General features: G+C 46.4%; 1 protein-coding gene across 2 annotated transcripts in view; it reads right to left on the bottom strand.

The window, feature by feature from the left end:
- Window positions 14357-25655, bottom strand: part of SLC9A6 (solute carrier family 9 member A6) — a 56648-nt gene continuing 45349 nt past the window's right edge. Inside the window, exons 15-16 of one of the 2 annotated variants that reach the window (XM_003484158.4) lie at window positions 20437-20542; window positions 14357-17055 (exon numbers count right to left, since the gene is read on the bottom strand). In XM_003484158.4, the coding sequence (XP_003484206.1) occupies window positions 16783-17055; window positions 20437-20542 (379 nt within the window). In that variant the 3' untranslated portion in view covers window positions 14357-16782. The remainder of the gene's footprint in view (window positions 17056-20436; window positions 20543-25655) is intronic. The other variant, XM_005657924.3, reaches the window with a different exon arrangement.

Genomic DNA, 25655 nt, shown 5'->3' with positions numbered 1-25655 from the left:
TCCCCCGGCGCGGCCTTTGCACGCAGACCCTTTCAATTTCCTCCCAAGCCCCAGAAGGGGGAGGCGGGGCAGGGCTGACCCGGCGGTGGAAAAGCATGCGGATCCCGGATCCCTCGCGGCCTGCGTGCGGGTCAACAGCAACTCTGAGCGGCTGCCTCTCTCCCCTCCCCGCTCCCGCCCCCCGCCAGGTCCGTTTTCTGCAGTTGGCATCTCCTCGACAAGGCCCCTTGGCCTGGCACCGCGGGCAGCGCAGGAGGCCGGCCACAGCAACTGCGAAGCCGTTTGTTGGCCAGCTCACCAGGCTGCGCAGAGGCAGAAATACCAGAGCATTTGAAGGCAAAAGCCCCCCCCCCGGGGGGGGCCTTCTTTTAAGGCCGCACTCGCGGCACATGGAGGTTCCCAGGCTAGGGGTCCAATCGGAGCTGCAGCTGCCGGCCTACACCACAGCCACAGCAACGCCAGATCCGAACTGTGTCTGCCACCCACACCACAGCTCAGGGCAACACCGGATCCTTAACACACTGAGCGAGGCCAGGGATTGAACCCACGTCCTCATGGATACTAGTCAGGTTCATTACCACTGAGCCACAGCAAGAACTCCCAAAAGCTGCCCCTTCTGTGATGGCCATCAAAAAGAATGTTTCCGGAGTTCCCGTCCTGGCTCAGCAGAAATGAATCCGACTAGGAACCATGAGGTTGCAGGTTCGATCCCTGGCCTCGCTCAATGGGTTAAGGATCCGGTGTTGCCGTGAGCTGTGGTGTAGATCACAGACGCAGCTCACATCTGGTGTGGCTATGGCTGTGGTGTAGGCCGGCAGCTGTAGCTCCAATTCGACCCCTAGCCTGGGAACCTCCATATGCTGCGGGTGCAGCCCTAAAAAAACACAAAAGACAAAAGACAAAAAAAAGGAATGTTCCCAAAGGTATTTTTATCTCCTGCTTCTGAGTATAAAGCAGAAGAGAATAAAGGAGTGGCAGCGTCCAGTCCTGGGAAGAGGACGTTACATCTTGGTTTGCGCATTCGTCCATTCGCAGCATTCTTAGGAAGAAGCTGCTCTTCGCTGAGTAATACGCCCCTGGCGTGGGAGACAATGAGGCGAATAATACAAGGGTGCCTGGGCCCGGGGGGGGGCGCACCACGACCTGGGGGAGGACAAAGTCAGTGAGCAATTCTAGCGTGCTGTGCCAACTTCTCTGCGGGAGAGGAGCCCGCCGTGCTGTTGGGCCCCAGAAGAACGGGCACTGAACCCATCCTGGGAGTGTGTTTGTTTTAGTCGGAGAAAAAGCCAGCAACAACAACAAAAAATAGGCTTTGTTGGAAACAAATGGAGCTCAGCAGCCCAGGAAACCAAATGCACAGAGCCCAGAGCCAGCAAAGGCCGCTCTGGGTCTTACTCCTCTGGGTCACAGTGATTCTGCTGCTGTTTCTTGTCCATGCCCGAGCCCACTGACTGGGCTCTTGCCTCCAACCCTCAAGAAAGAGTTAATCGCTAAGAAAATGCTCACAATAAATATAGATTTTTTTCTATGGCCGCACCTGCGGTAGATGGAGTTCCCAGGCTAGGGGTCGAATCAGCGCTGTAGCTGCCAGCCTATACCGCAGCCACAGCAATGCCAGATCTGAGCTGCATCTGCCACCAACGCTGCAGATTGTGGCAACGCCAGATCTTTAACCCAATGAGTGAGGCCAGGGATCAGACCCACATCCTCATGGAGACATCAGGTCCTTAACCCACTGAGCAACAATGGGAACTCCACAATTTTTTTTAATTGAAGTATAATTGATTTACAATGTTGTGTTAGTTTCTGGTGCACAGCAAAGTGATTCAGTTATCCATAGACATATGCCCATTCTTTCTCAGATTCTTTTCCTATATAGTTTATTACAGACTATTGAGTAGAGTTCCCTGTGCTATTAGGTAGGTCCTTGTTGGTTATCTATTTTATATATAGTGCTGTGTACCTGTTAATCCCAAACTCCTCATTTATCCCTCCCCCTTCCTCTTTGGTAACCAGAAGTTTGTTTTCCATGTCTGTGAGTCTATTTCTGTTGTATAAATAAGTTCATTTGTATCCTTTTTTAAGATTCCACATATAAGGGATATCATATGATGTTTGTCTTTCACTGTCTAGCTTCACTTAGTATGAGAATCTCTAGGTCCACCCATGTTGCTGCAAGTGGCATTATTTCATTCTTTTTAATGGCTGAGTAGCATTCCATTGTGCCTATATACCACACCTTCTTTATCCATCCATTTGTTGATGGACACTGAGTTTGCTTCCATGTCTTGGCTATGGTGAATAGTGCTGCAATGAATATAGGGGTGCATTATCTTTTCAAATTAGGGTTTTCATCTGCCCCTGGTATATGCCCAGGAGTGAGCTTACTGGATCAGCTTACAATGTTAAATTGCAAAACCCCAAATAAAAATCCCACATCCTGTAGAAAGTAGGGTTCCAATTTTGTACTTATTTGTTTCTGTGTGTGGGAGTCCACAAGCACATAACAGAAAAAAGATTGGAAGGAAACACATCAAAACATTAAGGAAAAATACTTGGGGAAGTATTTTTCTCTCTTGTTTCTTATTTTCATTTCTCCACAATGAACATGCACCAATCTTTATAATCTGAAAAACAATGTTAATTTTAAAAGTGAAGAGGCTGCAAAAGGCTGCGTTACTGCATGATTCTGTTTATATGACATTCTGGAAAAGGCAAAACTATGGGAACAGAAAATAGGCCTGTGGTTGCCAGGAGCCTGGGGTGGGGAAGCGCCTGACGACAAAGGGACGCAGGGGGATTTTTTGGAGAGATAAAGATATTCAGTCACTTAATTGTGGTGACTGTATGTCTTTCAAACTTAAAGAACTGCGCACTGAAAAGGATAAATTTGGAGTTCCCATTGTGGCTAACCAGGTTAAGAACCCGACTAGTATCCATGAGGACGTGGGTTCGATCCCTGGCCTCGTCCAGTGGGTTAAGGATCCAGTGTTGCTGTGAGGTGTGGTGTAGGTCGCTGATGCGGCTCAGATCTGGCAGGGCTGTGGCTGTGGCATAGGCTGACAGCTGCAGCTCCAATTAGACCCCTAGCCTGGGAACCTCCATATGCTTCAGGTGCGGCCCTGAAAGGACACATTTTATTTTATATAAAGCATTCCTCAATAAATCAGATTTTTTTTTGTCTTTTTTTTTTTTTTTTTTTTTTTTGCTATTTCTTGGGCCGCTTCCTTGGCATATGGAGGTTCCCAGGCTAGGGGTCCAATCGGAGCTGTAGCCGCCGGCCTACGCCAGAGCCACAGCAACGCGGGATCCGAGCCGCGTCTGCAACCTACACCACAGCTCACGGCAACGCCGGATCATTAACCCACTGAGCAAGGGCAGGGACCGAACCCGCAACCTCATGGTTCCTAGTCGGATTCGTTAACCACTGCACCACGACAGGAACTCCAATAAATCAGAGTTTTAAAGTTAGAGTCTGGATCATTTCTTCAGTTCTATTATTTCTGGAGACTCCAATGGACCTAGGAAGCTAATGCGACATTTGGAAGATAGGATCTCAGAAGGAAGATTAAAGAAAGAGATAGAGGAAAATTTCATATTCCTCAGTCTCTTCAAGTTCAGCCTTACATGACTGGGGCTTGAGTTTGGTGTTTTGCTCTTTGCTCCTTTTTAAAAAGTCACTTGAGGCCAGGGTTTATGTGAAAGACAGAATTTTTCTTGGTCTTTAATGAGGTGACTTGAGTATGAATTCAAGTATATGGTTTACAAATGGGAGTGATATCTTTATGAAACACATCTGTGACAATACCTAATAAAACTTTTTATTATTATTAGAAACATTGCTTGTATGGTTAGAACAGACTGTCAAAATCATCCCCCTTGGACCAGACACATCACAAATTGATCACTAATCCCGTTGCTCTTGCCAGTGTCATATCGAAATTCAATCTGGGAGCTCCCTGGTGGCTCAGCGGGTTAAGGATCCAGCGTTGTCGCTGCTGTGGCTGAGGTTCCATCCCTGGCCTGGGAACTTCAGCATGTTGTGGGAATGCCCCCGCCCCCCAAAAATGCACACACGTGCACGCGCACACACACACAGAGATTTAAATTCAATCTGATAGAGAATGGAAAAAAGGGCAAGCCGGTGACATCATTTTCTTTATGAAGATTGGGGTCTTCATTTACCGCCAGGGGCACATCATAAAGGCTATCTTAGAGTAGGTGACTCCATGAGCCAGAAGCTGGCAAGAACTTAAGATCAGCTGTAGGAAGGAAATATGCCGAGACACAGATCCCGAATGACCACGGTAGACACTGGTTTTCAAATCCACTCATGTCGTTTAAAATTTTGAGACTGCTTTGTCTCATACTGAATATCTAATCAGATCATGGTCCATAAATCCTGACATTCGGTGCTTTCTAATGGAGGCAGATCCGAAGCTCCTCTTTCGTTTCTTCCGTAGGTGAACAACAGCAAGAAAAGGCTCCACCACAGATCAGGGTTAGGGAAAGGAGGTGAGCGACTGGCTCAGTACACAGGGAAGAGCTGATCCAGGTACCTTTTAATTGACCTGGAAATCCCATTTCTCTTTAGAAGTGGCTCCCAATGCATGACACAGAAACTGCATGCACAGATGCTCCTGGTTCAAATAAACTCAGTTGAGAAATCACAGAGAAATATCGAAAAGTAGAAAATAGCTAAGTGATTGATCCTGGTTAAGGGCATAATGAAAAGATGTCATGTTTTCTACAGGGAAAAAAAAAATCTGGTTGGTCTATTTTATTTACAAACTAGGGAATTAGAGCTTTAGACCCATAAAGCCAATGGCCCGCTGGATGTCTCCACTTGAATATCCCATCATGCTCAGTGTGTCTGAACCCGAACTCCTCCCCTTTCCCTGCCCCCCCCATCTGCTCTTTCTGGGGTCCACATCTTGGTGAATGGAACCACCGCTCACCAGCCCCTCAGTCCAGAAACCTGGCCGTCATCCTTAGGATTCCACCTTTCCTCGCCTTCCACAAGCAAGAAGTCAAAAGGTCTCTCCTGGAGTTCCCGTCGTGGCGCAGTGGTTAACGAATCCGAGGAGGAACCATGAGGTTGGGGGTTCGGTCCCTGCCCTTGCTCAGTGGGTTAAAGATCCGGCGTTACCGTGAGCTGTGGTGTAGGTTGCAGACGCGGCTCGGATCCCGCGTTGCTGTATCTCTGGCGTAGGCCGGCGGCTACAGCTCCGATTGGACCCCTAGCCTGGGAACCTCCATATGCCGTGGGAGCGGCCCAAGAAATAGCAAAAAAAAAAAAAAAAAAAAAAAGGTCTCCCCTAAACCTGCTTTCGTCATTCCCTTACTGTTACCATTGGTCTCCACATTCCTGGACCCGATGGATGCCCTTGTCTTCGTATGACTTGATCTCTTTACTGATTCTGATGTTACTGACCATCCCTTCTTGGTGAAAATTCGTTTTCTTCTTTCATATCTGTTACACCACCCTCTTCTTTTCTTTTTTAAAAAAATGTGTTGGGGTAGAGTCGATTTACATTGTTGTGCTAGCGTCACATTTACAGCAAAATGGATCTCGGGGATACAGACAGCCTTTCTTTCCCTGGCCCCCCGGGTTATTATTAGACAACACTGGGCAGTAGGTCCTTGTTAGTGTCTTCTTAGTTTCCACCAATCTCTCCAGTCCCTTTCAACATCACTGATTTTGCTTGTTTGCTGTCGTTGTTCAGTATTTTTTCTAGGACTCTTTCCGTTATAGACATTCTCTTGGTGATCCATCCACCCCCAGCATCTCGATCTCTCTCTGGTGCTTCGGGCTTATACACCTACCTTCTCCTTTAAGCCTCAATTCAATACCGCCTTCCTCAGGAACCACAGACTCATAATTCATCTAATGACACGTCCGTCTCTACTTCTAGACTGTGCGCTCCTTGAGGGCAGCAACTATGCCTTATTCACCTTTGAATTCCCAGTCCCCTGGGTGGGTGGGTGCTCAAATTTTTATGGATGAACAAATGAATGGTTACTGGACTCAAATATTGGTCTTGCATGAAAGGCAGAGGTCTGAATCCCCCGGGCGACATCCCTGCCAACAGCTCAAGAAGAGTAGGGCTCAGCTGGGTAGAGCATAGTGTGATGTGTGCAGAGTCGCTGGCTCCATTATTGCCCAGACCAGCCAGATCGGTCCTGGACGGTCACGCTGAGCCAACTGTGAGCTCTGAGCAGCCACCTTGAAAGCGTAGCGGTCATCGGGAGGAGAGCTGAGAACAGAGAATCACTAACCCAAGTGTTGTTAGGCTCTCACCCCAGCAAGTCATATTCTCTCATCCCTGGCTCCATCTGAGCCTCCTTTGGGGTGGGATTTGGTGTTGGCTCATGAAAGCCTTGCAGGGAGGGAGAGGAGCGTTTTCTCCTTCCTTAGGGCCCTCAGGGGTGACACATCCCACCCCGCCCGCTGCTGGGAACGACGCAGGGAAGCCAGCGAAGTGCTCTGTGTAGGTGGAAGGCACACATGGCGAGGCTCTGAATTTCATATACAAGCTTAGGTCAGTGCATCAGTCCTACGATTCCTGGGTGGAGGAATAAAATCCTGCCGAGGAAGGAATATAATCGTGCGGTAACAATACAAGCAATTTGGAGTTCCCGTCGTGGTGCAGAGGAAATGAATCCGACTAGGAACTATGAGGTTGCAGGTTCGATCCCTGGCCTCGTTCAGTGGGTTAAGGATCCAGTGTTGCTGTGAGCTGTGGTGTAGGTCGCAGACGCGACTCGGACCCCGAGTTGCTGTGGCTGTGGTGTAGGTCAGCAGCTACAGCTCCGATTCGACCCCTGGCCTGGGAACCTCCACATGCTTCGGGCGTGGCCCTAAAAAGACACACACACACACACACACACACAAAAAAAAAAAAAAACCCAAAAACAAAAAAAAAACCCAATGCACACAATTTAAGGAAATACCTATCAGGACCAACATTACATTTTTTTGTGTCTCTTTAGGGCCGCCCCCACCGCATATGGAGGTTCCCAGGCGAGGGGTCGAATCAGAGCTACAGCCACCAGCCTACACCACAGCCACAGCAATGCAGGATCCTTAACCCACTGAGGGAGACCAGGGATCGAACCCATGTCCTCATGCATACTGGTCGGGTTCGTTACCACTGAGCCACAACAGGAACTCGTCCATCTGTTTTTAATGATCGCTCCCGTGGATCATCTTTCTCTCAAGGTAGCTCTGAGATGACTTTTCCCACCGACTCCGGAGGCAACGAAGACTTCATTTTGGAAACATTGGCTGGGTGAGCTGGTGACTCACACCTCAGATGAATTAATAAAGTTAGGAAAACAAAAACCAGACGTTTCCTTCATCTCGATGCAGACCTCTCTGCTTTCTTTTGTCAGTTATACTGTCCACTGCTGATTTCCTTCTCTTGAAGTAAAACAAATCCTCAATTTTCAAAAAGTTTGCAGCTCTGCATATTTGCTGAGCTCCATCCCAACCGTGGCTACGGGGCTCAAACTTCCACCGGGCCTGCAGCTCCGGCCCCGACTGGCGGAGCAAGCTCGCGCCACGGTCTCTGCAGACAGCAGACCGCAGGCCTCCGGATGCTGGGCTGGACGAGCTAGAGAACTCTTGCAACAGCCTTTGGGGAAAAGCTCGTAAACCTCCCCAGAGCCAGCAAGGGTCTGGCCAAGTAGCCAAGTGGCTTCCTTTCCAGGTCCGGGATTCATCCTTGGCCCTTGACCCTCCCGGAAAATGCGTGCATTTTAGAGCACCCACAGCATGCACTTCTGCTCCTCTGGCCAGACCAGTGCAGGAGGACACCACGACCAGCCATCCTTCCCTGGGAACTTCAGAGGTTTTCTGGTTTTTTGTGAGGAGGGGAACTCGTTTATTTTTTCCTGCATCTATTGTACTTTGGTTAAAGCAATTATTTTCCCCAGACACCACCCAGAGCAGAAAAGCTCCCGATGTTCCTCGGTCACGACGGGAGCGTGTTTCCCGAGCTGGCATCCGCTCCCAGCTTTCTCGCCTGGGACCCTCAGTTCCCTTCCATTCCCCTCTTTTCCTGATGGGGCTCCACCTTCCCTTACCTTCCAGAAGCAAATGTCGGTTCACACCTTTCCTGCCTGCGTCTCTGAACTGTCATAAAAGGGAGTTTCTAAAACGGTAGCTCTGCCGTCCCACCCATCCTGGGCATCATAACCCTGCACAGACACTTACTCGGTACCTGCAGTCTCCGGGGCCTGTTGAGTCTACTGACTACACATCTGCGTTTGCTCCCTCCTCTCCTTTCCCACTGACCTTTCTAGGGTCCAGGCCACACCTTACTTTCACCCGGCCAGGTCCAGACCCACCACCATCCCTGCGTCCGCTGCTGCTCCGTCCGGGTCAGTCATCCTTCCTACTGCAGCCACAACGAGAGTGATCTTTCTCAGACCCAAATGTGGTCACGTCTTCCATACTCTGCCACCGCCTGGTAATCTAGGGGGCATGGTGGCCCGGGAAGATTCCTTACACCGGCGAGTAAATGTGGAGGTGTTGGCTAAAGCTAGGCGAAAGTCACAGAAATGGCAGGGCCTTCCTCGGCCTCTGACCGCTGTCCCAGCTGCGCATCCATCGTCCGGACTTTCCTCCATGTTGTCTGTATCCTTGCTAGTCTCTCCCACTGGATCGTGGACCCTGGATTTTGTTCGGCTCTTAAAAAACAAAAACCAAAAAACCAAATTTTTATCTGTCTATGTTTCTATTATCTATCTTTATTTGATCCCAGCCACTTGAGGCAATGCCAGATCCTTAACCCACTTAGGGAGGCCAGGCCTCACGAACACTGTATCGGGTTCTTTTTTTTTTTGATAGGCAAAAAATAGATTAATTACCATAGGACACGTGTGAGAGATGCAAGTAGGCAGACATGGAATCTCTGCCCCAAGGATCCGGTGAGCTACAGTTTTATAATCCAAGGGGAGTGGGGCTTGGAAAAGCCCACCTCTTCCTATGTCGGCTTCTTAACCCAGTGAACCACAGTGAGAACTCCTTGTTCAGTTCTGTATCCACAGCATCCTGCACAGTGCCTGACACAGAGCAGACATTCAAAACTAAATAATAAGAGACGATACCCTCTCCCGCAAAGGCAATGTGTTAGTTACCTACTGCTGCCATACCAAATGACCACAGGGAGTTCCTGTCGTGATGCAGCAGAAATGAATCCGACTAGGAACCGTGAGCTTGCAAGTTTGATCCCTGGCTTCGCTCAGTGGGTTGAGGATCCGGCATTGCCATGAGCTGTGGTGGAGATTGCAGTTGAGGCTCAGATCTGGCGTTGCTGTGGGAACTTCCATATGCTGCGGGTGTGGCCCTGAAAAAAAATTTTTTTTTTTTTTTTGTCTTTTGTTGTTGTTGTTGTTGCTATTTCTTGGGCCGCTCCCACGGCATATGGAGGTTCCCAGGCTAGGGGTCGAATCGGAGCTGTAGCCGCCGGCCTACGCCAGAGCCACAGCAACGCGGGATCCGAGCCGCGTCTGCAACCTACACCACAGCTCACGGCAACGCCAGATCGTTAACCCACTGAGCAAGAGCAGGGATCAAACCCGCAACCTCATGGTTCCTAGTCGGATTCGTTAACCACTGCGCCACGACGGGAACTCCCTGAAAAAATTTTTTAAAGTGACCGAAAACATAGGGCCTTAAAACAACACACCCTTGCCATGGTTCTGCAGGTCAGGAGTCTGGTGGAACATCACTGGGTTAAAACCCGGGTGTCAGCACGGCTGCCTGCCTTCTCGTGGCTCCAGGGGAGACTCTCTCCCCTTGCCTTTTCCAGCTTGAGACCGCATTCCTCTGTCTTCAAAACCAGCAACCTAGCGTCTGTCCATCCCTGCTTCCGTTGTCACATCTCTTTTTCTGACCACAGTCAGGAGATGTTCTCTGATTTTGCAGGCCCATCTGGATGATCCAGGATAATGTCCCCATTTCAAAGTCAGCTGATTAGCCACCTTAATTCCATCTGTAACCATAATTCTCTCTGCCGTGTGTGGACACCCTGAGGGGTCGTTATTCTGCCCACCATCAGCAGCGATGGCGAGGGCCCCTTTCTAATGCTTGTCACATGATTGCAAGGCTTTTACCTAATTGGCTGCAGCTGCCTTTAGATCAAAACCATGATTTAGTCACCTCTGCCTCCCTCGGGCCTGGCCCAGGGCTCAGCCCGAATGAGGTGCCCAGTGTTTGCTGACTGGAAGCCAGGAAGTAAAATACTGGTTGGTGGAATGTTTGAATAGCAACTTCTTGTTTCCCCTTAGAAAATGGAACTGTGATGGTTGGTCTCAAGAAAGTGTTAAAAACCCAATTTTGTAGCACAGTCAGGGGGTCCGTTGGCCATTATCTGGCTTTCTCGCACTAAAGTAGCTCTCACATTGGAAAAAACAGGCAAATCTTCCATTATCTGACAGAAGTCTTCCAGACTCTTTGGATGACAAAAACAGCGCACATGCTTTTTGCTTCGTCCACATGGGAACACAGCTGTATAGGAAATTCAAATTAACAAAAGAAAAAAAATCAAGCCATAAAGCCTTGTGACTCCCAGAGCAACCGAGAATTGAATACTTCTCAAGCAATTTTGGTGGGATTAGTCTTTAAACACACAGCGAACCACTTCAGTTCCAACAAATCTGGAGAAATTAAACCTTGCGTCCAAGAAGTGCTCTCAGAGCTTCCAATGTGTTTTTCCATCACTGCAAAAGAAATAACTCGCACAGCGAAGCTGCGGGTCTCTCCCGAGACCCCGTGACCATCAGCACCCAGGGGAAAATACGCGGGACACCAAGGGTGGGACTCCCAGGCCGCGAGTGCAAGTGCAGCCGGGGTGCCCTGGTAAAGGAGAAGGGCTCTTTCACTCGGCGGACAGAATTGTCCAGACACAGTCAGGTCTCATGGAGCTCAGGCTGCAGGCATGGCAGCCCCAGCTGAGCCCGTTCTCAGAGCTCGGCCTTCACCGTGGCAACCGCTTGGGAAACCTCCAACTTGCTGAACTGGAGATTCTGAAGGCAAAGAGCCCACAGCAGAAGCGGGGTCTGCAAAGGGTTTGCTATATTTTATTCATATAGCACCTCATCAGGAAGAGCTTACGGAACACGCAGGCTCCGTTTCAAGAGCCTTCTGTATTCCGGTCAAAATGTTTCAATGTCCATCACTTCAGCTGATGGCCCAAACAGGCCTGGCGGCTGCTTGGGGCCAAGATCATAATCCAGTACCTACCGCAGCGCTGGCACATGACAGTAGCTCAATAAATGCTTACTGGATCCGTGACCTGCCATCATTTTTGAGAGGAAGAAACAGGCTCGGAGAGGTTCAAGCGGCTTCCTGATCCCGCCCAGAGGCAGGCGGGCTGGGACTTTGGCCTTGGTGTTGTCCTGCCTTCCCTGTGCTGTCCTCCCAAATCCAACTGCCTTCCCTCCGCGTCAGCGAATGTTCATGGCGCATCTACCCTAAACCAGCCTTCCCACCCCGCTGCCCAGCTGTGCTCTGCCTGGCTGCTTCCTGCAGGTCCTAGTTCCAGTGTGACCTCCTGAGCGGGGCCTTGTCACAGCCGGCCCCTCTCCTTGCCACGTAGCCCGATCTCTGGAGTTACTGGTTTATTTACTTTTTAAATTACTTAATGAATTTTATTACATTACTTACTGGTTTATGATGGACCCCTCCCCCTACCCGCGAGTGGAAGCTCTGTGATGCCGGGGGCCGGCTCAGACTTTGTGCAGACACCGTGGATGAGGGACACAAGGCCACGGGAACGCAAGGCGCACTCATGAAACTGGCAGGGACAATGGACTTGGGACTTGGGGCGAGAGCGGAAGATGCGAAGGGGCGGGGCTGCTGGTCTGCGGGCGGCTGGATGTGGCTGGATGGGGGACAGGCGCCAGCTCCTCCTCTCCGAGGTCTGAAAGCTGCACCCAGAAGGGGGCTGGGACCCTGCCTCAGAGGGGTGGTGGGGGAGGCCGAGGGGGAGGAAGCTGCAGGGGCAGATTTGGGTTTAAGTGCTCCTTGCAAGGACCGTCCTGCACACCAGCGCGGCCATGCTAAGAGGGTCGCCCGCATCTATTTTATTCCTCATGGGAAGGAACTAGCGTGGCACCGGTTGGCCTGGCACTCAGTGACTATTTGATTGCACGAACGCTGTGCGGAGGGACAGCTACAGGAGAGCTGTCACTGTTCACAGGACTCGAATGGTCCCTTCCGCACCTGCCCGTCACCTGTGTGACCTCCGCTTCCTCTTGTGGGTGAACCTGAACTACCATGCGGTCAGGAAAAGCTTTCCTGTCCTATCCCCAAATGACAGTCCGCTCCCAGACGCTCCCACACAGTGCCACCACAGCCCTTGTGATGACGGCACTTGATGTCACCTGCTGACTAGTCTCACCAGCAGGCGGCCGGTCTTTCTGCATGAGTGGGTCCCAGCAAGACTTCGAGGTGGCCCTTGGCACCCGCTGCAGAATACGCTCTGTGAGAGCAGGACCGCTGTTGAGTTGTTGGCTGCTACAGCCACCGTGCAGGCCACCCATTAAGTGCTCAAATATTTCCTGAGTGATCTAATAACCTCATAGCTGAGAAATCAGAAAGGCTCGGCAACATCTCATAAGTGGTTGACGTTTCACGATAAGCAGGCAGTAGAGTCTGGATTCGAACCCAGGTTTGTGAAACTCCAAAGCCTGGTTTTTTTTCCCTACTACACCAAACTCGGCGGGCACAGAGCCGCTGTTCAAGACCGCATGCGCTGCCCTAAAAGGTGGGCTCCCTGGTGAAATGGCAGAAGGCAGAGTGTGAAGGCTTTGTCCACCGGCTCAAAGAGATACAGGCAGGCACTGCACTAAGAATTTGACTCGAGAAACTTTCCAACCAGGGGAACTCGTGCGGGACAGCCAACAGTGCTGCAAATGGAGCGACAGGGCTGCAGCTCCATGCCCTACCCTACCCTACCCTGGTGACAAGCAGATGGTGGCCAGCAGGACAGATGCCTGCCACCCCCTTCAGCATCCTTCTGGTTATACTAAAGTGGACCAGCATGTCGCCTGCCACTGGAGCCAGTGGAGCAGCAGTTAAGAAATCTAGACTTTGGGGCCAAGACTGGATTGGAGTCCTGGGTCTGTCACTTCCTGGAAATGTGACAACTTCGCTCCACCTCAGTCTCCTGATCTGTGAAAGGAGAATAAGAGAATAAACCCTCACAGCATGATAAAGATTAAATTAGAATGTGGATGAAAAAATACCTCCTACTACTTACACATCGCCTGGATCTAAGGGGGCTCAAAATATGGGAACTACTATTTTTATCATTCCCGATTTATTTCAAGCCTCCTGCCTCAGTGCTGCATCACCTGTGCGGAGGACTTCCCATCAAGGAGTTTCTGATTAAGTCGAGGCACGTACACTTTCATTTCCTTACACGCGTGCGCTGAGTCAGGTAAACACATGTACTTGCTTGTGAATCAGGAAACATGAGTCTGTTCAAGAAATGAGCCTGTGTGGCGGAGGCCACCACCTGGGTCTCCCACTGGACCATAAGCAAGGAAGCTGGCGTGGCTGGCAATGAAAGACAATAATGGCGAGGTCGGTGCCATTACCAGACTAAGCAAAGTCACTGTCAGCAGAGTCTAACCTACGAACCTTCTTACCTACAAAAAGAAAGACCTGTCTTTAATTTGGCAAAAAGGACTATTTGGGTGATCATGAGACCCAACTTAGAACTGCCTTTCTACCTAACTGGACAGAGAACTTACTCTCCCCATAGAATGGAACTAACATTTTCATGACATTATCCACCACTGAGCTAACAGGCTACAAATCAGTGTAACAGAATTCAACTGCTTTGAGTCATATTTCTTTTTTTTCTTTTTTTTTGTCTTTTTAGGGCCACACCTGCGGCATATGGCGGTTCCCAGGCTAGGGGTCGAATCGGAGCTGTAGCCACCGGCCTACACCACAGCCACAGCAACGCGGGATCCAAGCCGTGTCTGCGACCTACACCACAGCTCACGGCAACACTGGATCCTTAACCCACTGAGCAAGGCCAGGGATCGAACCCGCAATCTCATGGTTCCTAGTTGGATTCGTTTCCACTGTGCCATGATGGGAACTCCAGAGTCATATTTCTTAAATGGTCCGATTGTGACTAGAAGCAAATGCATCCAGCCTTACACATAAGCACCAAAAATGTGCCGCCCCATAGGTTATGTTCTGCTAGGTTTCGGTCTGTTGTTTTCCGAAACCTCACTCTTTCCCCTTGCCCAGGGGGTATACAGGTACCCAAACGAATGAAGTCGGCCCTCTTGACTTCTCACTAGAATAAACTGTTACTCAAGCACGGTGAGCAGTTCTTTGCAAGGCTATAATTTTTTTAATGACAGATTTTCCTAAAAGAAACCACTATAACATCTGTCCAAATACTCCAAGGGAAAACAAAAAAATACATAAAGATTAAAAGTCTATTACTTTAACAGCACACTGCCAAACACGGACAACTAGGATCAAACGCCAAGGAACCTTAGAAAATAACTTGAAAAGATGCAACGTTCAAGTCATTCAAACATGTAGGGTCCACAAAGAACAGAAAAACAAGTCCAAGAACAGTTGTACTTGTGCATGATGGGAACTCAGACTGTCCCTCATCCAAGTTCATCCAGGTGTCTCAAACCAAGAGATGTGTGTGAGCAGAGGTGGTTTTTTCTCTTTTTTTCTTCTTTGCTTGGAGATGTGCACACAGATTAGAGGAGAGGAGAACCTTCCAGATGCTGAGCTGAGCACAGCAGACTTGGTTCCCCTTTGATAGAGTACGAAGGCAGATTTAGTTGACTCAAGCTTTACCGGTTTCCCTAGAAAGTCTCATGCATGCTGAAACAGAAGAGTTACTGAATTTGTCATGCTAAATATTTACAGCCATTTTCACAAAGTGAGCTCGGTAACTTGATAGGATAAAAAAAGGTAGTTGTTAATTTCTTGTATAACATTTTACAACGTGAATGACTTAACGGGTAAGTGACGCTGAAGTTCAAAGTCCCTCAAACACACATTGACAAGAAATTATTACTGCATGAAGAGGCACACATCATAGAAAATGCACACTTCACGGGGTTCCTGCATGGCAGGAAAGTCGCTACCACTACATGACAAATGGCAATGCCAACAGTTAGAGCTGCCACTCAAGGGTCCAACACTAGAATTCCCTTAAAATCAGAAGGAGTGTTTGCATCACGGCAAGGAAACCTTCGGGAACATACATACATATTTTGTTTGGGACAATTTGACCATCATGTAAACAAATCCATTTTTCAAATTGGGTAAGATTTAAGGCAATGCTATTCAGGCCTGAGGGGGGCAAGCCCACAAGAGTTTCTATTTTTCTTCTGAAACATTTACAGGTCAGAATCGACATCAGAAAGGATCCCCCCCGCTAAGCATTCAATGCACCTTTGGGTATTTTCAGCCTTACAAAATAGAACTCGCTTTCATACTCTCAACATGCAATGGGAAATTGTTATGCACTCTTGCTTGAAAACTGTGAAAGACGACAACAAAACAAACATGGCAGCTCAGGTATCTCCTATGAAAAAGTTACACGCAAATAACGACAACGACACACGGTGCACACAGAGGAGCGAGGCCAGGCCCGTGCGGTAAGCTCGACGCGGAGCCTTCTGTTTCTCCCAGGACTGGCTTGGGTGTAGTGTGGAGCGCTCATGAGTTTATAAATTAACTTTTCACATCAACGACAGACTAACGAAGGACGATTAGACACAGTAAGTTCAAAAATTTTACATTTTGCTCCTGTTTGGCTGCTAAAGAGCAGCAATTTAAATTGATATAAAAAAAAACTTCTGACCACAAAGCTTGCTATACAGATAAAGTACACAATCAAAAAGTAAGCAGCAACTGAATTTCTTACTTCAACTGATCTGGTACAGAATATTTACACAGTTGGGAAGAGAGCTCTCTGAAACCGCCACTCTCCTCCCTCCCCTCCAGGCCTCTGCCCCTCGCTGCCCCTCCAGATGGAAATCAAGGGCTCTGAACCAAAGAGCTGTGCTTTGGCTAAGAGCGCTGCGCCATGCAACTCCTTCCAAGGTCTTGGTCTGCAAGAAAAGAAACCGAGTCTTGGAGGTCATCTGCAGCCTGCTTTTCCGAAGAGCACTGCACTGAAGCCCCCAAACCTGCTCTTTCACTGCGAGGGGGAGAGGGCCCTGCACTTCACTCCCCAACCCGAATGGGGCAAGATCCGCCTCTCGCACCACAACAGACAAACAGGAAAGAAAGAAGTGACGACTGAAGAAGGCAGCAGCAATCAACCCAAGTTTCCCCGACACAGGAGCTCCTCCAGCCTGGGCTCCCCCAGAAATAACACTCCCTCTTCCCTCCCCCTCCCCTCCCACAAAACAAAATGAATTCACATCACAAGAACTTGGTACTCTGGTTAAGTGTCAGGTAAATATAAGAAAGAGTCAATCTGTCACCTTGCACACTTGAACTGAGACATAAAGCTAAAAGAACACATGACATCACTGTGAAATTAACTTTCTAAAATAGCTCCGGTCTACATAGTGCAGCCAAGAAGACGTAAAAGAATATTTTGTTCACAATCTGCCTGGTACAGGGTATTTATAGTCTTTCGAGGCCATATAAATAGCATTTATATAGCTTAAACATTCAGAGACATGCACTGGGACTTTTTAGGTAGTACGAATTTCTTCATAATCACATGTGCAAAGTTTACAGATCACTTAAGTGAGTAATTAGTGAGCCTAGGCTGGACCATGTCTCGTATTATCTAACAAATTTAACGGGGGTTCAGAATCATCCATAGGAAGAACCAGGCGCGTTCCCCGAATGACCAGTTCGTGGTCTCCAAGTGCGAGCTCCCGATCCAAGGCGTCTTCAGAGCTGTTTCCTACAAACCTCCTCGGGGCTCCGGACGTTGCCGATTCGGTGTTGACGGTAGAATCCCCATACGTCAAACTAATGTCACCATCATTGAGAATAAGATCGGAGTCATCATCTTTCAACTGTTCCTGGTTCTAAATGGAAGTAAGTTTTAAGAATTGTTATCCAAGTCAGGAAACATTTCCAGCGGTAGAATTTTCAAGGATGTTCTATTTAAACGCAGCAGGAGCTGCCCCCTCCACTACCCTGCCCTTAGTACAAAGTCTACAGTCCTGACCTCGGTTTCAAAGACCCTGTGTGGCTTGGGCCCTGCAGCTCCATCTGCCACTACAGTCTGATTCCCTCACCCCGGCCGCCCCCAGGCTGAACTGCAGGCGACCGCGTCCTCTCACCTCCTGTCCCCTGTCCCCACTTCCTGTTAAGTAGAGCCTACTTACTGCTGAGGTCTGGGCTTAAAAGTCACTTTCTCCCGGAGCTAGCTTAGGCGTCCTCCTGTCCTCAGCCCTCTCCCTAGAGGGGCACTTAGCCTCTCTCATAACTGCACAAGCAGTGGTCTGCTCCCCCACCCCCCAGGCCCTAGGTACCTTGTCGCTGTCCTTCCATCACCTCACAGGCTGGCACACACAGAAAGTGCGCACTAAATGTAAGTTCAACCGATTGTTGGGTGGATTTATATAAATGAAGCTTTCACTTCTCTATCAACAACGCCTAGAAATCAGTGTCCTTCTCCGCATAGACTGAACCCTCACTACATACTGGTCACCCAGCTCAATAAACCTCGGTTCTAATGGAAACTTTGGGCCAAAAGAGTACAATTAATAAAGTTCCACAAAAGGATTAAATAGTCCAGCATATACAGTGTTATTTTGGTAAATTAAAAAATGTATGTGTACAGAGAAAAACCTAGAAGGGTATTCAACACAATGAGGATAGTGAGCTCTGCATGATAGGATTGCTAGTGGGCTATTTTTTCTTTATGCTTCTGTACTATCTGAAATTTTATCAGAATGAAAACATATTTGTTTGGAAAATCAGAAAGTCATTTTTTTTAATGTAAAGAATAACAATCACTCTAAACACTCATATTGATTTAGCAAAAAAAAAGTCTGTGACTACTCCTAGAGGGAATTAGAACTGACAGAAACATCCTACACCCAGCTCTCCTATCCTGTGTATGCTTGAAAATCTCAAATTTGTCTAAAATAGTCAAATAGAGTAAGGACACTTGGACGAAAAATTTTTTAATAATTTTAAAGTTGCTGTTGCTAGGTATTTGCCTAAATACTCAAAGACATGAATGAAAAAGCAAAAAAACCCATGCCACCAACCAGTCATAATCCCTTCCTGCTCACTCTAGTTATAAGAGTAAGTCTGGAGTGTGTGTCTATCGCCTAATTCAACAACACTCACAAAGCTCTGTGGCGCCTTCACACATCGGCAGGGGCTCTTCGGCACCTTCTAACATCTTTAATAAGTTTGAGGTTTGGGGCATTATCTATCAAATTTTAAAATGCATATGCCTTTTGATGCAACAATTTAATCTTTAAAATCTATTCTAACTTGATATACTTGGGTAAATTTATATATACAAGAATATTCACTGTAAACATGGTTCATAATAACAAAAACAGAAAAGGAAACAACTTGAAGGTCTAGCCACAGGAGGCTGATTACATCAAGCTTGGTAAAGCCACACTATGCAGCCACCAACAGAGACGGTAAGGGACCTCGGGGACTCTTAGAAAGGCATCCACTGGGGGGGTGGGAGGTTGCGCCGGGGGTTTGGGATGGAAATGCTATAAAATTGGGTTGTGATGATCGCTGTACAACAACAAAAAGGAAGGCATCCACAATATATCATTGAGGGAAAAAAGCAAGTAGCAGGACGATACTCTTGTTATGATCCCATCTGTGCAAAACAATAACAAAGCTCTCTATACACATGTGAGTTCGTGTAGATAAACTCTATCAGGGGAATCCACATTAAACCCTTATAAAGACTTGTCTCTGGGGGATATAGGTGAGAGAACGAGCGCAACTTTTATTTTTCACTCTGTCCATTCCAAAATATTTGTACATCTGGCCACAAGCATTCTACTTTTATAATTTAAAAAGTAGCTAACAAAAAGTAACATTAAAAATTAAGTTTTATGGTTTTTACAGGTTATATTGTAACCCCCTCCCCCCAAGAGATGTTGAATTCCTAACTCCCAGGACCTGTGAATGGAGCTGATCCGGTCTTTGCAGATGATCAAGTTAGGATGAGGCCCTTGGTTGGGCCCTGATCAAGTACGACTGGTGGGTGTCCTTCTAAAAAGGGGAAATTTGGAGACACAGACACAAGCACACACCCGCACGCAGGGAGAATGCCACATGCGGATGAAGACGGAGATCTGTGGGCTGCATCTACAAGCCAAGGACTGTCAGCGAACCCCCGGAACTGGGCAGAGGTCTGCGACCGGTTCTCCCTGAAAGCCCTGGGCAGGAAGCAAGCCTGCTGGCGCTGGCGCCTGACCTCAGCCTTCCAGCCTCCAGGCTGTGAAACGGGGCATTTCCATTGCTAAGCCGTTCAGATTGTGGTGCTGTTACGGCGGCCCATACGACAGTGTTGTATCGTGCTATACTGCACAGGACCCACAGGCATCACGGAGCTCTTCTGGTTTTGGGGGAGAGCGAGTGGCTCTCTGGAATCCACGAGCCAGGTCTCACTGACTTAACTGACAAAGCTGGCTGACCCCTCTGCCCAGAGCCATGGGGGCTAATAGGGTAAAGAGGGCATGGGCACTGGGTCCGACAGGGGAGCCTGGGCAACGCGGGAGGACACAGGTTTGATCCCTGGCCTTGCTCAGAGGGTTAAGGATCCAGAGTGGCCGTGAGCTGTGGTGCAGGTCACAGATGCAGCTCAGAGCCCGTGTTGCTGTGGCTGTGGTGTAGCCCGCCGAGCAGCTACAGCTTTGATCTGATCCCTAACCTAGGAACTTCCATACGCCTAAAAAGCAAAAAAAAAAAAAAAAAAAGATGAGGTACTATTTTATATCCGTTTTCAAATGATGTTTCAAAAGCTGTGGTATATAATTACAGATTTCAGTCCACTTACCAGCAGAACAAAATATGCTTACGTTTCCATTCATGGATTTTTGTATCTTTTTTGTCTTTTTGTCTTTTCTAGGGCCACACCCACGGCATATGGAGGTTCCCAGGCTAGGGTCTAATTGGAGCTGTAGCCACCGGCCTACGCCACAGCCACAGCAACGCCAGATCCAAGCCACATCTGCGACCTACACCATAGCTCATGGCAACACTGGATCCTTAACCCACTGAGCGAGGCCAGGGATGGAACCCACAACATCATGGTTCCTTGTTGGATTCGTTAACCACTGAGCCACAACAGAAATTCCAGATTTTATATGTTAAAAACAAGCAAAGCAAAACAAAACAAAAAACCAGTAACCCATCCAGAGAGCAGATAAATTTAACGTAATGAAGAACTTAAGTTCTGAATAAAACCAACTTACTTCATAAGCCTGGGGGCTGGTTAGGCATCTCGCAATCGGTCCACAGCAGGCAGGAAGGGTTGTCGTAAGAGGAGGCCCGCTGTGCGTCAGCAGAGGCTTCAGATAGCTGTGCTGGTTAAGGAAAGGCTGCGGCCCTTTCTTCACCAATTGAAAAGAACAACTCCTGTAATACCAATCACCGTTCACAGTGTACCTACGACTTCAGAGAGCAAACGCTGTCCGCATCATGTCAGTGAGACAGCAACGGGAGGAGGTTTCACTATTATCTCTATTGCACAAACAGGGAAACTCAGGCTCACCGAAGCCAGACTTGGCTACACGATTAAGCAAACAGAGGGCCAACACTCAAACCCCGATTGGTCTGATTCCAAATCCTGTGCCCTTTCCACTACATCCTACTGCCTTTCCGATTTCACTAAAGCCAAGAGGAAGACGAAATCGCTCTCAATTCAGCACTGAAGGAGGCGATGCCGAAGAACGTAAAGCAGGGGAAGAGTCTGAAAAGAGACCGAAGGAGGACTCCAGCGGTAGAATACAGTACTACAAATGGTTTTAATTACCTATTGTGGATGCAGCTGGTCTCTTCAATGAGTTGAAACTTTAGTATCAAAGGAAATTCAATTCTAAAAACATTTTTTAAATTATGTATCAAAATCTCATTTCAGTATTCCTTTATTCTCCAAAAATAAAAATAAAAACAGATGCAATAATATATGATACTTAGAAGAAAAAAAAGAGGGACTCAAAAGAAAAAGCAGTGACAGGGAGAAAGACACATATGCACATTCCCTACTTTCTAAAACTGCAACCTGAAGGTCAGTCCCAACTGAAAATGAGGAGGTCAGAGACATTTACATACATTCCGGTATTTACACACCCCAAGATTAAAGTACTCAGTATAAACACACTTACATAGTTCATAAAAAATCTTGCCACACAAAACCACTGAAAATCTGGAATGGTGCATTCTACTAGTGCATCAAGTACAGAAACTACAAGATCTTAATTGAGTGGTACTTAATGGGGGTAGTATAATCTAAATAACTCTATAAGAACAAAGTTCTTAAAAAAACAAAACTTACCAAATACTGACAAAAGAAAATCTGAATAGTCCTACATCTATTAAAGAAACTGAAAACCTCATACAAAAAGCTCCAGGTCCAGATAGCTTCACTGGTAACAATCTTCCTAGCACTTAGGAAGAAATAACACCAATCTTATACAAACGCCTCCAGAAAACAGAAAAAGAGAAAAATTATTCCCTACTCATTTTATAAAACTAGCACAATCTCGTTACAGAGACTTGACAAGGATATTACAAGAAAAAAAAATCATCTGTCAGTACCCCTCAAGAAAACAGACACAAAAATCAGATACAAAACATTAGCAAAATAAATCCAGTGACATACACAGTGAGAAACAAGCGTATCATGGTAAAGAAGGATTTGTTCCAGCAATGTAAGACTGGTTTAACGTTCAAATAATTGATGAAAACCAGCGAAATAACACACTAAAGGAGAAAAAAGTAAGCATATGACCTCGACTGATGCAGGAAAAGCATCTGATACTATTCAATACCTACCTATTCATGATAAAAATGTCTCAGCAGACTAGAAATAGAAGGGAATATTCTCAAACTGATCAAAGATATCTCAAAAACCTACAGCTAACATCCTACTTTTTTTTCCTGCACCTATTGAAAAATTTGGAGTTCCCGTCATGGCATAGTAGAAACGAATCTGACTAGGAACCATGAGGTTTCGGGTTTGATCCCTGGCCTCACTCAGTGGGTTAAGGATCTGGTGATGCCATGAGCTGTGGTGTAGGTTGCAGACGCGGCTCGGATCCTGCGTTGCTGTGGCTGTGGTGTAGGCCAACAACTGCAGCTCCAATTGGACCCCTAGCCTATGAACCTCCATATGCCAAGGGCAGCCCTAAAAAGACAAAAATACAAAAAAAATTGAAAAATTTCCCTCTGAGGTCAGGAATAAGACAAGAATGTCCACTACCATCACTTACATTCGACATTGTACTGGAAAGGTCCAGCCAGTATAATGAGACATAAAAAAGAAATACGAGATACTGGAAAAGAAAAAATAAAACATTATCATTCACTTGATTGTACAGAAAATCAAAAGAATCAAAAACTATTAGAAATAGTAAGTGAACTTAAGATTGCTGGATACAAGGTCTATATATAAAATCCAATTGTACATCTATATATTAAGAGCAAAAATGTAGAAAACAAAATGAAATACATACCATTTACAATAGCATCAAAAATATGAAATAGAGAAAAATATAATGAAACATGTTCAAGACCTATCACTGAAAACTATAAAACATTAATGAGAGAAATTAAAGATAATCTAAATAAATGGAGGGATATACTGTAGTCATGGACTGGAAAACTCAAGGCTGTTAAAATGTCAGTAGTCTCCAAATTCACCTATAGACTTAATACAAACTCAATAAAAGTGCCAGGGCGGGGGGTTGTGTGTGCGGGTGTGTACATGTATATGGAAAATGACAAGTTGTTTCTAAAATTTAGATGAAAATGCCCTTGACCTTAAAATAGCCAAGGTAATACTAAAGAACAACAAAATTATAGACGCTCCCTACTGGATAGCAAGACTTATTACATACAACGTACAGTCATTACAAGAGTGTGGTATTGATGTAGAAACAGACAAATAGAAAAGAGAGTCCAGAAAGAGACCCCCTCCTCCCGACTGACATGGCCAAGTAATTTACAATAAAAGTTCTACTGCAATACAGTGAGGTAAGGATGGCAGTTCCAATAAATGGTGCTGGGTCAACTGAATACTCAAATAAAAAAAGTAGGTCTTGACCCATATCTCACACCATGTGCAAAGATTAATTTGTAAAGGACTGAGGACTTAAATGTGATAGCTAAAACAATCACACTTTTCGAGAAAAGTAGGAAATAAGAAATATATAGAAGGAAAAAAAAAGATATAGGAAAATATCTTCGTGACCTTGGGATACAAAAGGTTTCCTAAGACACAAAAAGCACTAACCACAAAGGAAAAGATTAATAAAATAAACTTCATTAAAATGAAGAATTTCTGTTCCTCAAAAGACAGGATTAAGAAATTGAAAAGATCTGCTACAAATTGGAAGGAGATATTCACAATACATATAACCCACAAAGAACTCAATTCAGGAATACAGAAAGAACTACAAGTCAGTAAGAAAAAAGAAAAGGCAGCGCAATTAAATAACGAGAAAAAGAACTGACTAGATACACTTCATAAAGGAGGATATCCAAATGGCCAATAAACACATGGAAGGATGCTCAACCTCACTGCTCATCAGAGAACCGCAAATTAAATCACATCCCCACACACCCACTGAAATGGCTAAAATTTAAAAGGCTGACAAACAGCAAGTTTTGGAGGAGATGTGGGACAACTTAACTTGCTGGTGGGGTGTAAACTGGTCACAACCACCTTCGAAAACTGGATGGCACCGTTTATTACAGCTAAACATATGCTTATTCCAAATTCCACTCCTAGGTATACACCCAAGAGAAATGAGTGCCTATGTTCATCAAAAGATGCACATATGAATGTTCGGCTTTACTTGTAATCGTCAAAGGCTGGAGACAACCTCAACGTTTATCAACAATAGAATGGTTGACCAAAAAAACCCAAAAAACCAAAAAAACCCAAACCCCCAAACAATACAAAAAAACAAACCCCCCCAAATCCTGTAGTATAGTCATACTATGGAACACTACACAGCAATGATAAAAGAATGAATTTCTGAGAGTTCCTGTTGTAGCTCAATGGTAATGAACCTGACCAGTATCCATGAGGACGTGGGATTGATCCCTGGCCTCGCTCAATGAGTTAAGGATTCAGTGTTGCCTTGAGCTGTGGTGTAGGTCACAGATAAGGCTTGGATCTGGTGTTGCTGTAGCTGTGGCGTAGGCCGGCAGTTGCAGCTCCGAATGGACTTCTAGCCTGGGAACTTCCATATCCTGCAGGTGTGGCCCTAAAAAGAAAAAAATAAAAGAGGGAAAAAAAAAAAGAGAGAATGAGTTTCTTGTATAGGCAGCACTTAGCACAGTGCTAAGCGAAAGAAGCCAAAAGAGGGAGTTCCTGTCGTGGCTCAGCGGTAACGAACCTGACTAGTATCCACAAGGACGCAGGTTCAATCCCCAGCCTCACTCAGTGGGTTAAGAATCCGGTGTTGCCATGAGCTGTGGTGTAGGTCGCAGATGCGGCTCAGATCTAGTGTTGCTGTGGCTGTGGCATAGGTTGCAGCTGCAGCTCCAATTCAACCCCTAGCCTGGGATTGTCCGTATGCTGCATGTGCGGCCCTAAAAAGCAAACAAACAAAAAAACCCACAAGGCAAACAAGAAAGAAGGAAAACAAAGTAATACATGATATATGATTCCATTTATATGAAGATAAAAAAACAGGTGAAACTAATCCATGCCGCTAGAAATCAGAATAGGGCTGCCTTTTTGGCTGGGATGGGGCAGGCCTTCAGGAAGGCAGTACTGACTGCAGGGAAGGTGGTGTCTTCTAGGGTGCTTGAAATGCTCTCTCTATATTGGTGGCAGGCACACAGGAGTATACGTAAGACAAAATTCATCAAGTTGTAAGCTTAAGATTTGTATACATTACTGTAGTCAAGTTACATTTCAATTAGAACAATCTGGCTGCACAAAGGAACTGAAATCTGGAATGATGAATGCTTAGTTCTACCAGGGCACTAGGAATCAAATTTACCAAGTCTGAGGCTAATAATACTGAGTCAAACAATTCTTGGTGTTTACTTCTGTAAGAATACATAGAAAAAATTATTCTACTCTTTTGCTACATTCGTATCATTTAGTTACTTTGTATATTATGCAGAAAATGCACAAAACATTTTAGGCAGGAAAAACTGAACAATTTTGTTAAACCAGAGGGATGAAAAAGCCCCAAGAGATATGGGAGTGGCTTATACCCAAAATGCTGATAATGGAGCCAAAAATAATGACATAATTTTTCAACAATTTTAAAGAGGCAGCATCTCTCTCTCTCTAATGGGAGTCTTAATACCAGAGATATGCGGCATTCATGTTTTCATATATTAATCTAATCTTGAGTTCTTGCAAAAAGCGAATGTAAAATTCTAGCAAAGAGAATAAAGTAGTAGTTTCTAATGATAAGTGTCACATGTATTTTTCTTAAACATAGAA

Source organism: Sus scrofa, chromosome X (assembly GCF_000003025.6).
Source record: "Sus scrofa isolate TJ Tabasco breed Duroc chromosome X, Sscrofa11.1, whole genome shotgun sequence".
NCBI lineage: Eukaryota > Metazoa > Chordata > Mammalia > Artiodactyla > Suidae > Sus > Sus scrofa.
This window is presented reverse-complemented; position numbering and strand designations above follow the sequence as displayed.